Here is a 17,293-nt window from a genome sequence, read left to right as displayed (position 1 = left end):
GTGGATTCCCTCTCATTCAGCTGGGGGAACCTACAAGTATACGCTTTCCCACCACTACCTCTCCTGCCAAAGATACTCATAAAAGCCAGGCAAGAAGAGCCAAAGATGATCCTGATTGCACCAGACTGGCCACGCCAGCACTGGTACCCAATCTTAAGGAGCTTAGCACAAGAACCACCCTGGATTTTACCTCAAATCCCACATCTGCTGACTCAGCACAACAATCAAATACTACACAGCCAGCTAAAGACCTTAAACCTAGCTGCATGGAAGATTCCTTAGTCAAGCAAGCAATGCCTCTCTCCAAGGCTGTTATGGATGTCATTCTGGAGGCCAGAAGGCCTAGTACCAGGAAAGCCTATTCGGATAAATGGAAGAGATTCTGTGCCTGGAACCAAGCTCACAGCCTTGACCCTCTTGTCCCAAACATTCCTCAGATACTACAATACTTAACTGAGATGCTGGACAAAGGCCTCTCCTTCTCATCAATCAAGATCCACGCCTCTGCCATCTCTTCTCATTACAACACGGATCCACCAATTTTCTCTCATCCTCTGTTAAAACAGTACCTCAGAGGGGCTAAAAACATAAGACCGCCCCGTAGAGCACCTACTCCAACTTGGGACCTCAACTTTATTTTGGAAAAATTAACTTTACCTCCTTTTGAGCCAGCTAACACAGCAAAATTAAAATATATATCTTGGAAAACTGCTCTGCTCCTGGCAATAACATCAGCACGAAGAGTTTCAGAATTACAGGCACTAATGGCTGTGGAACCTTTCCTCATTTTCCACCAGGACAGGGTGTCTTTAAGAACTAACCCTACATTTATGCCAAAGGTGGTATCCAGTGTGGCTCTAAACCAAACTATTCACCTGCCAACTTTTTATCCTAAACCACAGAATAAAGGGGAGAGACTTCTGCACTCTTTGGACATTCACAGGCAGTTACGCTTCTACTTGGACAAAACCAAAGCTTTCAGAAAATCTGAGCAATTATTGGTAGCATATGCTGCAGGAGCACAAGGAAAAGCCATTTCAAAACAGACTATCTCAAAATGGATAGGCCATTGTGTACCTTTCTGCTACACATACCATGGAAAACCTGTACCTAGCAGCATTAGATCTCACTCCACCAGGGCAACAGCCACTTCAACTGTCTACCTCAGGGGAGTACCTACCAAGGATATTTTGTAAGCAGCAACTTGGGAGTTCTGTACATACCTTCACCAAGCATTACCGTCTGCCTCTATACTCTAAATCCAGAGCTGGCTTTGCCATTGCAGTGCTGCAGGGCCTTATAGCCACCCCTAATGCGTTATAGAACCAGCCACCCTACCTCATCTTTGGGATTCTACCCAAGTGTAATGACTGCAGCAGTGTAACACGATGAACATAGTACAGTTTTGTACCTACCATAAATGTAGATGTTTGAGTGTATACACTGCTGCAGTCCAGCTTTCCAGGTTACCCTCCCTCCTTCCCCTCTTACTGGCTGGTACGTACCTATGTCTTCTACCCTTACTACCTATGGGAATATTTGCTGGTAGCTGTAAGTTGTTTTTTTTTTTTGCTTTTCTTATGTATGTTTCATTAGCAGTTGGAATTGCCTACCTATTTAGAGGCACCTGACATCTGGGGCAAGAAAAACTGAAGAAAATGGCGTTGGCTGCATCTTATATACCCCTGTCGCACTGACGTCAGGGAGGAGGTGACATCAACTGACGCCGGGCCAAGACTTTGGAACTCAGGCCGACTGGGGAACTGCCTGACAGCAGGATAACCCAAGTGTAATAACTGCAGCAGTGTATACACTCAAACATCTACATTTATGGTAGGTACAAAACTGTACTTTTACAGTCCTACTACTTGTCACTTGTAAGTGTACAGCAAGGATTATTTACTGCAGTGAGATTTTTCACACCTCAGCATGAGAGTATGGGGGAATGTTTATCAAGTTTGTTAGGATTACAAGACTCCTCTTACAAAATGTTTTTTATCTGCTTTCGTTTGCTGCAAGTAGCTAACAGCTGTTTATAGCATAGAACAAGCTCTGGTAGACAGATAAATGAGGCTCAGTCAGGTTAACAGAGAAGCAGCTCTTTTACAGAAGTGTGTTTAGATGACAGTGCTTCACAGTCCTGCCATTATATTTTAATGGCATGAGAAAACAGCACCACTTCCTTATGTCTGGCATGAGTCATATAAAGAGGGCTTGAAATGTATTCTGGGAAAAAGGAAGGAAAGCAAGAAAATAAGATCACGTTACCAGGGCAGGCCCCATCATCTACCATTTTGAGAGAAACACATTAAATTGTAAAAGAAGCACTTGGAGTGATTTTGAGGCATTAAAATAGCTCAAAAACAAAGATACAATGAAAAAATGTTTTTTGAGTTTTAAGGTGGAGTTTTCCTTTAAGAAGTGTTTCAAGGACTAAACATGTATATAAGTAGGAAGCATGTGCTAGCCTCAGTGGCATTTTGAGAGTGCAGCCAGAGAGTGAGCATGTGTGAGTGTAATAGCTCGTTTGTTTATAAGTTTATCCAAGTTAAAGTTAAGTTTCAATCCTGATATGTTTGTACATAATAAAGCTGCCTGAACAGAACCCACAAAGACTCGTCCATTTTATCCTGACTAGATGAGCGACAGAAGGGTAATCACATTTGCAATGTCTGTTGTATAATAAGCCGTCCGAGGAACATTCAGATGTTATAAGGACCATTTTGTTAGATTTTATATAACACTGTAAAAAACAGACAGTAGAAATAAATCAAGTTTTACAGTGTTTTTTATAACTTGCACTATTTTAATTTTATTTATTAAGTAAAAGTCTGATATGGCTTTAACAAAAACCTTTTTAAAGGAAGTGAGGTTTGTGAGGGGTCAGATTCTGAAGACGTTCCAGTACAGGAACAATCTTCAGTCTTTCAGTAAACTAACACGTTACAGTGTTACAGAAGGCTGGAGTTTTTTTATATTGTTGGTCACCAGAAGTACTCTTTGGATTTACCAGTTCCCTTCAATGTCTTTGGCAGCATGCTGTCTGGTTCTTAGTCTCATTTGCAGTCTTTTGGCGGATTTTGTTTTGCCCAGTTTAATTCTTACTTCCTTGCAGTGCAGCTTGAGCACCAACAGCTTTTCGAATGTGTTTACATTGGATGGGGCAGCTCAAGTATTCCCCTTAGATTTTCCCTGTTCAGGAGCTTCATTAAAGAACCATTCATCCTTCATGGAGCTCCTGAGGTAGGCCCTTGTCCTCCTCTTCTGAGGAATTGAAGAGTCTGCAAAACCTTCAGAGTAAGGAAACACATTTCCTTGTTAGGATTGTATGAACTCACTGTACACACTTTCCAGGCTGTAATTCCATTCTACAAGGCATATTGGTAGTGTCACTGGACATGAAACACTTTGTTAATTCAATGTCTGTGGTCCTTATATTTCTCTTTGAGTCTCTGTATATGTGTTTAACTTTGAATATGTCTCCTGTGCCTATATTTTTGTCAGAGTTCTGTCCATAGTGGGATTCATATTGCAGGAAAAGGGCTTTCTAGTTTAGTGATATCAGAGCATTGTTGCCACCCCCGGTTTTACCCTGAGATAACTTGTTTGGATATCTTGCTGCGATGCCCTACCAGTGGACCAACTTCTTTCCTAAACTTGTATTAATGTATGTGCAGAGAGGTGCCCTGTCTCTGTGTTATTAAGCCAGTGTTTCAAGAATTGCTTTATGGCAGATATCTTTGTCGTTACCTCCTTTTCTTTGGTGTACACCTTTCAACGAATATTAGTGTCTCCATGTCAACTTCTGAAGTTGGGCTTTGTTTAGAAAAAAAATTGCTTCAGTACTCGACCTTCCATCCTAGTTGTTGCTGCTTGGGCGTCTCTCCAGGCAGTGAAACCATTAAGGAGATTCCTCATTGTCTAAAATAACAGGCACATTCTTACTGTTGTATGGCAGAATGACACATCTCCCCAACTACCTGTCCCCATAGGGGTTCCCCAAGGATCCATCCTTGGACCCCTACTCTTCTCTGTTTACACCAATAATCTAGCCTCTGCCACCAAACATGGCACACTCATACAATACGCAGATGACTCGACCATCATCTGCTCAGCCCAGTCCCTACCAAAACTGCAAAAAGTCACACAGGAAGCCTTTTCCTCTGTTGAAACATGGTTATCCGATGCCCGATTAATACTCAACCCAAACAAAACTAAACTACTCATCTTCCAACCCACCAAACATACTCAAAACAACTCTCACTTTAACATCACGGCAAAAGACAACACCACTATATACCCAACTGAACACACCAAATTGCAAGGAGTGGAAATAGACAATAAACTAAAATTTGACATTCACATATCCATGACTATAAAAAAAGTCCACAAAAAACTAGGAGCGTTATACAGAAATAAGCAATTTCTCACCAAAGCAGCAAAGATTTCAATAGCAAATTCCCACCTTATCTCCACCCTACTTTATGCCTCTCCAATATATACCAACCTAAGGCAATGTGATCTAAACAAGCTAGAGACCTGCTACAACAAAATCGCCAAATTCGCCACAGGGGCATCCTACCATAGTCACCACTGTCTTTCACTTGCTGAACTGGACTGGCTTGAACTCCCTCACCTCCTTCAGTGGTATCAACTCTCACTCGCCCACAAACTAGTAAACCATCCACTAAATGTCCCATCCCTCCAGAATCTACTCCAACCCTATCGCACCACCAGACCACTAAGATCCAGCAGCAAAAATCACTTGCAGATCACTAAAGCCAATAACTCTGCTGGTGAAGCACTATTCTCTTGCGCCATAGCCAAATTATGGAACTCACTCCCACCCACAATTACCTCCATACCATCAGGCACCCACTTCAAAACTTTACTAAAAGCGCAACTAAAAACATACTGGCTATGCCTCTACAACTCCCACTCTAATATCATCCACCCCATCCAACCACTACCTTTCTTTCCACTCCACTAACTACCTTGATTATAGCAAGCTCAGATGCTCATAAGCCAGTACTTATTATACAGCACGAACGTCTTCTTCTTGTAACATTTGTTAATGTCTGGTATGCACTTCACAGATAAAGATTCTGGTTGTCTACTGATGTACTATGTTCTTCATCTGTAAATATGTTGTAATTGCTATGTAAATTGTTATTCACTATGTAATCTAATGTATATACTGTCTGTTTATTTTAACTGTGGAGCTTTTCTCCCCGGGCCTCCGCTGAAAATGGACCTACGTCCAGTCGGACACTCACGGTCAACAAATTTAAATAAATAAATATAAATGGATCAGTAACCCTCGTTGCCGGGTCAAGAATACTCTTCTACCATGCCCATGTGGGTAGGTGTCTCCTGCATCAGCTGCAGCTGTTGGAGGCAGTTACGTACTTTTTTGTATTGCTGAATTGATAATGTAATTTTGGATTTTCATTATTTCTTAATTTGCTGAAAAGTGCCTCTTAGCAGCATGGTGGTAATCGAAAGGGTTTAAGACTCTATGCTGTTTATTTTCATTTAACCAGCGCATCACATTTCAGTGTGAGTTTGTACAGTTGTGTGGAAATCCCCAGATAAATTTTGTTGAAGATGAAGAACCCAACCAGGGAAGGTCCTCTCTTAGATCAACTGATGCACGAAGAGCATCTGCAATTTATGATGGGTATGTACTTTTCTTTCACAGGAGTGACTGGAGCTGGTGAAATCACTAGGAAGGGGATTTGTACAGAAAGATCACTGGCAGTGGATTAGTGATTTTATTTTTACAAATAAGGTAGTTTGACTATGAATTGAGTAACAGCAACTTTGTTAGAGGTACGCATACAAAAGTTTCTTGATATTCATTGCATTTATTTCTGCATCTCTCTCCATTTTCTTTCAGGCCAGTACCCAAACAGATGCACTGAAGATGCCAGCCTCAGCCCCACCTAGACTTTTGAAAAATAAGGCCCTTTTGTGTAAGCCTATTACACAGACTAAGGCAACCTCATGTAAACCTCATACTCAAACAAAGGACTGTCAGACAGGTATGTCATTTTTTTTTTTTTTTTTTTTTTTTTTTTTGTAAGTACTGTTTCAGTTTTTTTTTCTTTTGCCCCTTCTGACCTCATTGTTACTGCCCTGGCCCCCAGTATGCATTGTTCATGCAAGGTCTACCAGCTACTCTGCAACCACCCGGGGCTTGTTCTGTTTTTTTCTGGGCCCAGTTGTGGAACTTAGAGTGTCTTAGGGGTTGTGCTCATCTGTGCTTCTGTCTTGGGAGGGTTAATGACCTACCATTTTCTCCAACCACCTCAGTCATTGTTTACATTTGAGGGCCAGACCCCTCTTTGGACCACCCCCCCTTAGGGAATATATCAAGTGTCTTCCCACCTATGATGGGTACACCCATCCCTTTTCTGATGCTCCTTCAGTCACCTTTTTCAGATCTTTTTGATCATATTTCCAGCACACACCAACTGGAATACTGAATATTTTATTTGATTCTATGTAGTTGCAGTGTTAGCTCAGTGTTTGTATTTTAGCTTGAAGTGGAAGCATTTGCCCTTGGTAAAATGCTTTGCTTAGAGAAGTATCAGATCCTCCTTACTTCACTTTAGTAAGTATGTTATTCCTTGATTTTCTGTCTTTACTGTAATTGTTGACCTTTTCATTACCTTCTGATGAGCTTCTCATTATTGGTAGGTCATGGAATTTCTTTTCACTAAGAATTTGTTTTGCATAATTTTTGTCCCCCGTGCCTGCTGACCATCAAGCTTTCCCCAAGTCAAACGTTAAGCTAACCAAAGGGAGGTGGTTTATCATCCATGCAGTCATAATAGTGCTTTGTGCTCTTGACGTCTTCATGACATTAACAGCATTTTGCATTTTATGACCTAACCATGTCTGTGGTGAAGACGTGAGCACTTGTCCCACTGAAAGGGCCTGGTAAGTGCATGTGCGCGTCCTCTATGTGAGTTGACGGGCTACGATCACTGGCTTTGGAGGCCACTCCCACATATTCATGGCAGGACTCCGTGAGACAGATGAGAGCCAGCGTCCCTTCCCTGATGGACACTCCCATCCCACTGTCTGCTCTATTAAGAACACAAACTACTAGCTGAACAGAGATCTCCTGAAATGTAGCCAGGGCTTTATACCAGTATGCTACCAGTGCAGGATTTTCCTTATTTTCTCTAGAACCTACTTTTGTTAGATTATTTTTCCATGTATTACTTTTAACATTCTTGGTAACTGTGTAAAAGGTCTGTTTGTGTGAGAGTTTTTAGGAGGGGCAAGGAATGATGTATGTGACAAACAGCTTCAGTTCCCACACATTGCCTGGAATTGGGAATGTCTACTGTCTTATAGCCCATCCATGTTGCACAGCTGAAGTCATTGTAGCTACTTCAAAGAATGACACACTGCTGCTAATGCTTTCAGTGATGCTTGTTCCTTTATATCATCCCACTCCTCACTTCTTTCAAAGAAGCACTTCTTCGTTTAGAAAGAGTTCAGCCTTTACCTAGTTACCTGTGTCAGTGCCTGACACTAAATATTGCCTTCTCCTTATTGCGTCCCACTGTTGTGGAAAAGGGGCAGGGCATGAAATCCCCAGTGACAGTTTCTAACTTCAGGTTACACTAACAAAATATAGCATTAAGGACCCTCCTTAGAGGCTCACAAATGAGTTTGCTTCAGTGTATACCTAACATGGTGGAAGTGACTGTGTAGTGCCAAACAATTCGCCATGACCTGTGACTCTCACTGGAATTTTCTGTACTCTATGGAACAATACCAGGTGAATAAACCTGCCTTACATGCCATTAATTAACTAACTACCCACCCACAAACTTTGGAAGGAGTATCTGTCTACCTAACTTAATGGCTGAATGCGCCACAGCTGGGGCATCAGAGGGAAATTACCATACTCGGCTCATGTCTCTGTCATAGAACAGTCAAACGGCAAAAAAAGGAGGGTAAGCGTATGGCCATTTAATTTGAATGTGTTGCAAGTATTGATTTCATGCCTGTCCTCCCTTTTGGTGGTTGACAAGGGACCAGAAGAAGAGCTCACCCATCTTCATTCCTACTACTGAGAGATGCATCCTCAGATTGTAGAGTACTTCCCTTAGGATAGTCAACTGGAACATGCTCACAGTTGGCCTGATTCTTGGGAGCAGCATATTGAGTTTTGCAGCCACAATGTTATTTGTCATACTTGGACTGAGTTTCCTTTGCTGAGGTCTGTCCCAAAGACCAACAGAGTTCAGTGCGTAGGTAGAGGGTAATTCATTATTTCTTCCTGTGGTTAGCATGAGCTGTTCAAGCCCTTAATTTAGGTAAATGTTTCAAATCATGTGGGACCTTCTCTTGTGGGTACAGGATTGCAGTCTTAGGAGCCAGAACCAATTGGATTAGTGACATTTGACAGCACAAGCTGTGATTGTCTACTCCCTTGCATTCCTCTCCGATGACTGAGTTTGTGGCACAGGCCCCTATCGAGACCCATTTGGAGTCTGATATGCCACCGGGTCCCTCTGTTTTCTTTTAAGTTGAAGGACTTAGCTGATTGGTTGGGTCCAGAGCTGCTTCGTAAGTTGCGGCTTCCAACCACCATTTTCAAACTGATGGAGTATCTGGAGCCTCTTATCATCAGGAGATTGCCTCGGTTCACTGTCCTTAGGATTTGACTTTCTATCCGCATACTGGCCCTAGTGTAGATGTCCTCCTCTGGCCTAAGTCTAAGGCCTCATATAAAAAGGTCACATCCAGCTTTCACCAGCTGAGGCCTAATGACTTCCAGTCTGAAGCTCAACAAGACATAGTTGGATTGGTGGAAGATTTGATTTCCATGGTGAGATCCAGATGCCTCTCTCTCACCCTAGTTCTGCCCCTGTATCTTCTCCAGGTAAAACAAAAAGGGATATTTGCCCCCAGGTGTCTTCTGATTCTTTTGACTCCAAGGAAGATGATAAATCCACCTTTGAGGAAGATTTAGCCATTGCTTCCTATGGAGATTCATATTCTGAGGAGAACCTTGCCTCCCCCCCCCCCCCCCAGGACATTTTCTGTGGGGGACCCTACATACCCTGAGGGAACACTTTAAATGGGAAGCACAGGACTATCCACAATCCAAGAAGAGGGTTAAGGAATTTCTAAATCTCCCTGAGCATAACCTCTTGCCATTCCTCCAACCTTCGAGGTGGTGGATGATGTCTTGGATTCTTCATTGCAAGCAGACTCCCTCCCCCTGCTCCTCAGAATCCTGACAGATTTTACAGGGTTCTGGATTCCCACAGACACCTTTTCAAGATCCCTGTAGCAACCCCTGAAGTGGTGACTCAGGACCCTAAAGGAGTAAAAGCGAGTACCTTCAAAAACCTCATGGCAATTAACAGGGAGATAAGAACCTTGGACAAGTTTGGAAAGAAAGTCTACATCTGTGTGACCCTCCTCATGAGAGATTTGAACTGCCAGTTTCATATGGTAAAGTACCAGGCAACCATTTTAGACCAAATTACACAAAAACTGGTAGGGATTGAGAATAAGGCCCTCTCCAGGGACCTGCTGGAATTGTGCAATTCTTGCTGTCATGTAGCTAAGCACTCTTGCACTGTGGCTGTGATGCTCTGAAAGCTTCCAGTAGAGCAGCAGGTACAGGATCCATCATTAGAAGATATGCCTGGCTAAGGGAACAATCCCTCCCTCAACATGTCAAAAACTGTCTCTTGGCTGCTCCTCTATATAATGTTTTTCTTTATAGCCCCAAGTCTGAAGCCGTGCTGAAGAAGATGAAGGATAAGGCCAAGTCCATGCAAACGGTCAAGGACTTTCTTCAGGTCCAACCTCCTCACTTCAGCTGCAGGTACCCTACCAAGCACTTTTCCTTTCCAGCCTCCCAGTCTAAGCCTAGACATAGGAGACCTTGAAGGTGAAGGCGTCAGAGGCAGCAGCAGAGTCCAAGACCATAGTAGGTAGATTCCAATAGGCTTGTGGGATCTTGCATGCAGGGACTCAGTAGGAAGCAATCATGACTCTTCCATGACACTCACTTTCCCCTATCTAACCCCTGTCAGACTAGGAAGGGCAGCTGTCCTTCTTCTAAATAATTGGACCCTTATTATCACGGATCAGTGGGTACTGAAAATCATTCAAAGAGGTTACAAACTCCAGTTCATACAGCCTCTTATCTGATTAGGTTTCTCATGTATTCCACCAACCCAACAGACAGAGGCCTTAAAGCAAATACAGTTCCTGTGCACCTAAGGTTCCGTAGAACCATTATCAAACTCTTTACAGGGAAAAGGTTTTTACTTGAGGCTTTTCCTAGTCCCCAGAAAAAAAGGTATGTGGAGACCAATTTTGGGCCTGACAAGGCTCAACCAATTCTTACAGGCACCAAAATTGAAAATGCTAACACTTGAAAAGCCTTTGCCCATGATGTTCATCGTGCATACAGCTGCAGTCATGACAGATGGGTTCTCCTGCCGTCAGGCGGGTCCTCGGTCGGCCGAATTCCAAAGTCTAGGTCCGGCGTCGGTTGTTGTCGCTTCTTCCCTGACGTCAGTGCGACAGGGGTATAAAAGAACCAGCCGACGCCATTTTCTCCAGTCTTTCTTGCCGCGCGGTGCCCAAAGCAGAAGCAGCTCGCAAGTGCCGGTCGGCCAGCTCCTGAAATTACGAAAATTTTGCAACCGAAGTCTTCTTGAAAGCTAAGTACCCCGTTGGGGAAACTTTTCTTGCCTCAGACCGATGTCAGACAAAGTTAATAATTGTATTTCATGTGGGAAGCAAATACCGCATAAGGATTTCCATTCCCTCTGTATTCCTTTTTTAGGCCCAGACCACGACGTCTCGGTCTGTCACTTTTGTGCTACATTCAACAAACGCACCATTAAGCGTCGGGCCGAGTTCGCCCAGCATTATTTTGGCAAAAAATGTAACTATATTATGTCGTCGGATACTCCGACTCCAGTTTTGTCTAAAAAGCACAAAGATAAGGACCGACACACGAGGTCCGCGGCCTCTACCGACACCACGCCAAAGCTGACTACACGTGGTCCGGTTCTCAGCGAGGTGCCTACGCAGCCCCTGACTACCGACGACACTTCTTTGGCGGTGTCTCCTGTGCCCGAGGTCGCAGGCTTCTCGGCCCACACCCCGACTACAGATACCGAAGCCACTCTTGGCAGTGAATCTCAAAATGTGGACAGGTCTACCTCCTCTCAAGGTGTCTTCAGACCTTCCTCTTCTTTTTCCATCAAGGCTTTCACTAAGGCTAAAGCAGCCATGCATTCTAAGAGACAAGCTACACAGGGCCCATCTCCAGGCCCCATGCCTAAAAAACAGATGCTTAAAATGGCTGAGGATTTAATTACTCTTATCAGGGGTCTCAACCCCCGGACAAAGGCCCAGAGTGGAGGAAGAATCCCCTCCTCTGATCAGGGCTCCATTATATCAGAGCACTCTGATGAACAGGAACATTCTTACTCCCCTTTTGAAGACTCTGATGCAGAGGAGTCCATTCCCTCTGTATCCCCCCCAGAGGATTACTCATTTGGGGAAACTTTGCATACCCTAAGGGAACACTTCCACTGGGAAGGCCAAGATTATTCAGATTCCAAGAAAAGGCTTAGGGAATTTCTCTTGCTACCTCAGCACAGGCCTCTGGCTATACCTCCTGTCTTGGACATACTAGATGATGTGTACTCGGAGGCCTGCCTTAACCCGGACTCTCTACCTCCAGCCCCAGTCAAGCCTGACAGGTATTACAGGGTTCCTGACTCACACCAATTTCTATACAAAAGCCATGCTGCTGACCCAGAAACTATCTCACAGGGCCCCAAGGGAATTAAGGCCTCCACTGCTAAAAATCCATTACCTTCCGAGAGAGATTCCAGATCCTTAGAAAGGTGGGGAAAAAAGGTATAAACCTCGGCCACCTTAACCATGAGGGCATTAAACTGTCAGTTCCATATGCTAAAGTACCAACAGTTTTTGTTATCACAATTGAGAAGTAAAATGTCACAACCTGAACAACCAGACTTGAAGGAGTTGCAGGATTTGATGCATAGTGCAGAACAAGTGGGTAAACATACCTTACAATGTGGTTTTGATGCTCTAGAGGCCTCATGTAGAGCTGCTGTTACAGGATCAGTCATACGTAGACATGCCTGGCTCAAGGAACAAACCTTACCAGATCATGTCAAAGCTAAGTTACTAGATGCCCCTCTACAAAAGGATGTATTATTTGGTGCTAATGCTGAGGAGGTATTAAGGAAAATGGAGGAAAAGGTTAAATCAATGCAAACAGTGAAAGATTTTCTACAGGTACAACCCCCACGTTTCAGTAGAAATTGGCCTTCCAAAAATTAGTCCTTTCCAGCCACGGACAGACCCCAAAGAGGTAGATACAGGCGCCCGAGGGGCAGTGGACAAGCCCAAGGATCGTTTAGAAGCAGACAATGGCAAGCTCCTACACAAAGAGGTGGTGAGGATAACTCGCAACCATTCAGAAAGCAAGCCCAATGACTTTCCCCTTTGCATGCCAAGCAAGACTCAAATGGCAGCACCCTTAGGCGGAAAACTGGCATTATTTTCAAAAAATTGGCATATTGTCACAAAAGACAAATGGATCCTGGACATTATAAACAGAGGCTACAGATTCCATTTTCACACCCTTCCAAAAATGAGAGGCATGCCAAACCTGCCACACAATCAAAGGGCAGAGGCACAAAGACAAATTTCAGATCTCATAGACATGAAAGCTATTCAAGAGGTACCTACGCACGAACAAGGTCAAGGTTTTTATTCCAGACTATTCCTGGTACCAAGAAAGGGAAAAGATTGGAGACCTATTTTGGACCTATCCATCCTAAACACATTTCTACTGCACAAAATTCAAGATGCTCACTCTACAGTAGCTTCTTCCCATGCTGGGCAAGGAGTCTTGGCTGGTAACATTGGACCTCAAGGAGGCATACCTGCATGTCCCAATCAGACAAAATTGCAGAAGATACCTCAGATTTCTTGCAGGTTCAACCCATTATCAATTCTCTGCATTGCCCTTTGGCTTATCTACTGCACCCAGAGTATTCACGAAATGCCTGGCATCAGTAATTGCCTACTGCAGACTTCAAGGGATACAAATATACCCCTATTTGGACGACTGCCTGATCCAAGCGGACAGCAAGCACATTCTTCTGAAACATCTGGCTTATGTAATAATGTTGTTGAATTCTCTGGGATACACAGTCAACAAAAAGAAATCAAGGCTAATACCCTCTCGGAAAATAATTTTCCTGGGTGCCAACTTGGACACAAACACCCAGATGGCCTACCTCACGCCAAGCAGGGGCAACTAACTCAATACTTCAGAACACTAGCAAATTGCACCAGGCTGACTGCAAGGAAAATCCTGCAGGCTCTTTGATTCATGGCATCTTGCATCTTACTAATCCCATGTGCAAAGCTGCATATGAGGAAACTTCAATGGTACCTGAAAAACCTATGGTCTCAACACAGTCACAGTTTGGAAACAATAATACCACTAATTCCATGTCTTCAAAAGGAATTTCTGTGGTGGGCTCAAGCATGCCAAACAAACACAGGTCTCCCATTCATCAAGCCTCAAGCAAATCAAGTCATCACAACAGACGCCTCAGACTACGCCTGGGGGGCGCACATGACAGATCAGTGCATTCAGGGCAAATGGTCTCAAAAAGAAAAGCACCTTCACATCAATCAAAAGGAAATGCTAGCAGTAATAAATGTTATTATAGCTTTCAAAGACCTTCTGCAACCAGGTCAACTATTGATAAGGATGGACAACACCACAGTAATGTGGTACATAAACAAACAGGGATGAACCCATTCATACCCCCTATGCAGACTGGCCATGTCACTTTGGAACATGGCTCTGGACTTACAAATCAAACTACAAGCACAGTACTTGCCAGGCAAGAAAAACACGCTGGCAGACAACCTAAGCAGAAATATGACAGATCCACACGAATGGAAGTTGCATCCTCAAGTTTTTACAGAGATAATTCAAGCATGGGGAAGGCCAGACATAGATCTCTTTGCCTCCCACAAAAATCATCAATTGACAAAATTCTGCTCAAGGATTTTTCATCCAAAGGCCTGGAGAGTGGACGCTCTCTCTTTCAGTTTGACATCAATGACAGTTTATGCCTTCCCACCTCTTCCTCTGCTGCCCAAAGTTCTATTAAAAACCAGAGCAGACAGACCAAAGATGATTCTCATTGTTCCAGACTGGCCAAGACAACACTGGTACCCACTCCTGAGGAGCCTGACGCATTCCCCACCATGGACCCTGCCTCTAATGCCTCTTCTTCTGACTCAGCACAGCTTCAAAACTCTTCACAGTCAGCTAAAAACACTCAATCTAGTCGCATGGTAGATTCCTTAGCATCACAACAGACCCTACTCTCCAAGGAGGTGCAGGATGTCATTTTGGAGGCCAGAAGGCCGTCTACTAGAAAAGCTTACTCCGCAAAATGGAAATGGTTTTGTGTCTGGAATGAGAGAAAGGGCCAGGATCCTGGAAAACTGAATTTACCTCAAATATTACAGTATCTAGCTGAGCTGCTAAGCAGTGGACTTTCATTCTCCTCCATCAAAATCCATGCCTCAGCCATTTCTGCAGAATACAACACTTATCCACCCTTATTCTCTCACCCCCTCTTAAGACAGTTCCTCAGAGGGGCTAAGAATCTAAAACCCCCAAGGAAACAACCAATACCTGCTTGGGATCTCAATTTCATTCTAGAAAAGCTGACCTTGCCTCCTTTTGAGCCAGCTTCCTCATCAGATTTGCAATATTTGTCCTGGAAAACAGCTTTCCTTCTGGCTATTACCTCAGCTCGTAGGGTATTGGAACTACAAGCTCTCATGGCTGTGCAGCCTTTTATCATCTTCCATCAGGACAGAGTTTCCTTACGAACCAACCCGTCCTTTATGCCAAAAGTGGTATCCAGGATAGCTTTGAATCAGGCTATACACTTACCTACCTTTTACCCTAATCCTCAAAACAAAGGGGAGAGATTACTACATTCCTTGGACATCCACAGACAACTGCATTATTATTTGGACAGAACAAAGCCTTCCAGAAAATCAGAACAGCTCTTTGTGTCCTATGCTATAGGAGCTCAAGAAAAGCCAATTTCCAAACAGACAATCTCAAAATGGATAGCCCACTGCATACGTTTTTGCTATTCTTTTCATGGCAAAACTGTACCTACAGCCATCAGATCTCACTCCACAAGGGCCACGGCTACCTCTGCAGCCTTTCTCAGAGGAGTTCCTACCAAAGATATTTTGGAAGCAGCCACTTGGAGTTCTGTGCATACCTTCTCCAAGCACTACCACCTTCCATTATACTCCAAATCTAGAGCGGGCTTTGCCACTGCAGTCTTGTATGCATTCTGGCTCCTCCTAGTTCCACCTAGTGCCTACCACCCCTTTCTTAGCTTTGGGATTCTACCCATCTGTTATGACTGCAGCTGTATGCACGATGAACATAGTACAGTTTTGTACCTACCATAAATGTAGATGTTCGAGTGCTAATACAGCTGCAGTCCAGGTTTCCCTTCCTCCTTCCCCTCTTGGGGCAGGCCTATTGACTAACACCTCCTCATGCATCCTGATTGGGGTATTCATTCTTGTTGTATTTGCTTGCACTGCTGTATTTTGATTATATGACATTGCTTTATTACACAAATTTATGTATTGCCTTCCTTCTGGGGGCACCTGACATCTGGGGCAAGAAAAACTGAAGAAAATGGCGTCGGCTGGTTCTTTTATACCCCTGTCGCACTGACGTCAGGGAAGAAGCGACAACAACCGACGCCGGACCTAGACTTTGGAATTCGGCCGACCGAGGACCCGCCTGACGGCAGGAGAACCCATCTGTTATGACTGCAGCTGTATTAGCACTCGAACATCTACATTTATGGTAGGTACAAAACTGTACTATCTCTCCCAAAGATTTCATGGTAACCTTAGATCTAAAGGACACATACCTCCACATTCCCATAGAAAACTATCATAGGAGGTTCTTGTGCTTCAGAACAGATGTGAGGCATTATCATGTTCTGCTCTTTGACTTGTTTACTACACCCTGGGATTTCACAAAATGCCTAGCCTTAGTGTTAGCCTTCTGCAGGTCAAAGGACATTCAGATTTGCCCCTGTTTAAATGATTGCCTCATTCAGGTAACATATGTGGAAAAGTTCAAAGAAGACTACCTTTGTACTCAAGAGATTATGGTTTCATTGGGGTTTAGAATCAATACCCAAAAGTCTCAGACCACCCCCACAAACAGGATTGTGTTTTTGGAGGCTCTGCAGGACTTGTCACTTCAGAAGGCCTTCCTTCCTCCAGACAAGGTTATTTTTCTAGCTCTGTACTAGCTATGGACCTTTGGCAAAGTGCAAACTCCCTAGGCCTACATCTCATGCACAGTACTTACCAGGAGAAACTAATCAACTGGAAGATCACCTAAGCAAAAGCGTGTCAGACCCTCACAATTGGTAACTGCATCAGGAAGTTTATCTCACCATAGCCAAAGAATGAGGTGTGTCACAGATGGACCCTTTTGCCACCAAAGAAAATTATAACATTCAAATGTTTTACTGAAGGACCAAAACAAAGTGAGCCTGGAAGAGAGATTTCTTCTCCTTTCCTTGGACAGGCCTATTCTTCTATACTTTTCCCCCAATACCCTTGCTGCCGGGATACTGGTGAAGATAAGGGGAAGAAGGGTCAAGGGTCATTCTGATAGCCTCAGATTGACCAGGGTAGCACTGGTATTTTCTGTTGCTCAGTCTAAGCAAGAAGGAACCATGGTTGCTGCCCCAGTGAGTCGACCTGCTAACAGAACAAGGGCGCCATCATATGTCCCAACCTGAACGCTCTCAAATTGACAGCTTGAGTCATAGCTTGACCCCCTGGGGGGGCACCCCTTCGCAAACAGGTCCTGGACATTCTAAAAGAAGGCAGGAGACCTAGCACAAGAAAATCTTACTCTGCCAAATGAAAGAGATTCACTATATGGTGCAGACAAAAGGGACAGAGCCTTGTGCGAGCTCAGATGCTTCTGATCCTTTAATGCTTCAGCAGTTTCAGCTTACCTACCTTCTCAGACACTATCTTCTTCCATCCCCTCATGAAACAGTTCCTGAGATGGGTTGTCCACAATAGACCCCTGAGAAAACCTCCTGTTACCCCTGGGATCTCTATTTCATTCTGGAGAAGCTCACCCTCCCACCTT

The 17,293-nt window shown here is 43.9% G+C and overlaps 1 protein-coding gene across 9 annotated transcripts in view; it reads left to right on the top strand.

Annotated features, from left to right (window-relative positions):
• ZMYM4 (zinc finger MYM-type containing 4) overlaps positions 1-17,293 on the top strand; it is a 3,261,850-nt gene that overhangs the window by 2,102,009 nt on the left and 1,142,548 nt on the right. For all 9 annotated transcript variants that reach the window (XM_044059341.1, XM_044059348.1, XM_044059366.1 and 6 more), the window contains one exon: positions 5,900-6,044. In XM_044059341.1, the coding sequence (XP_043915276.1) occupies positions 5,900-6,044 (145 nt within the window). The remainder of the gene's footprint in view (positions 1-5,899; positions 6,045-17,293) is intronic.

Source organism: Protopterus annectens, chromosome 1.part2 (genome assembly GCF_019279795.1).
Source record: "Protopterus annectens isolate FY-2018-M chromosome 1.part2, PAN1.0, whole genome shotgun sequence".
NCBI classification, from domain to species: domain Eukaryota; kingdom Metazoa; phylum Chordata; order Ceratodontiformes; family Protopteridae; genus Protopterus; species Protopterus annectens.
The sequence above is the reverse complement of the archived record's forward strand: the minus strand, read 5'-3'. Positions and strand labels throughout refer to the sequence as shown.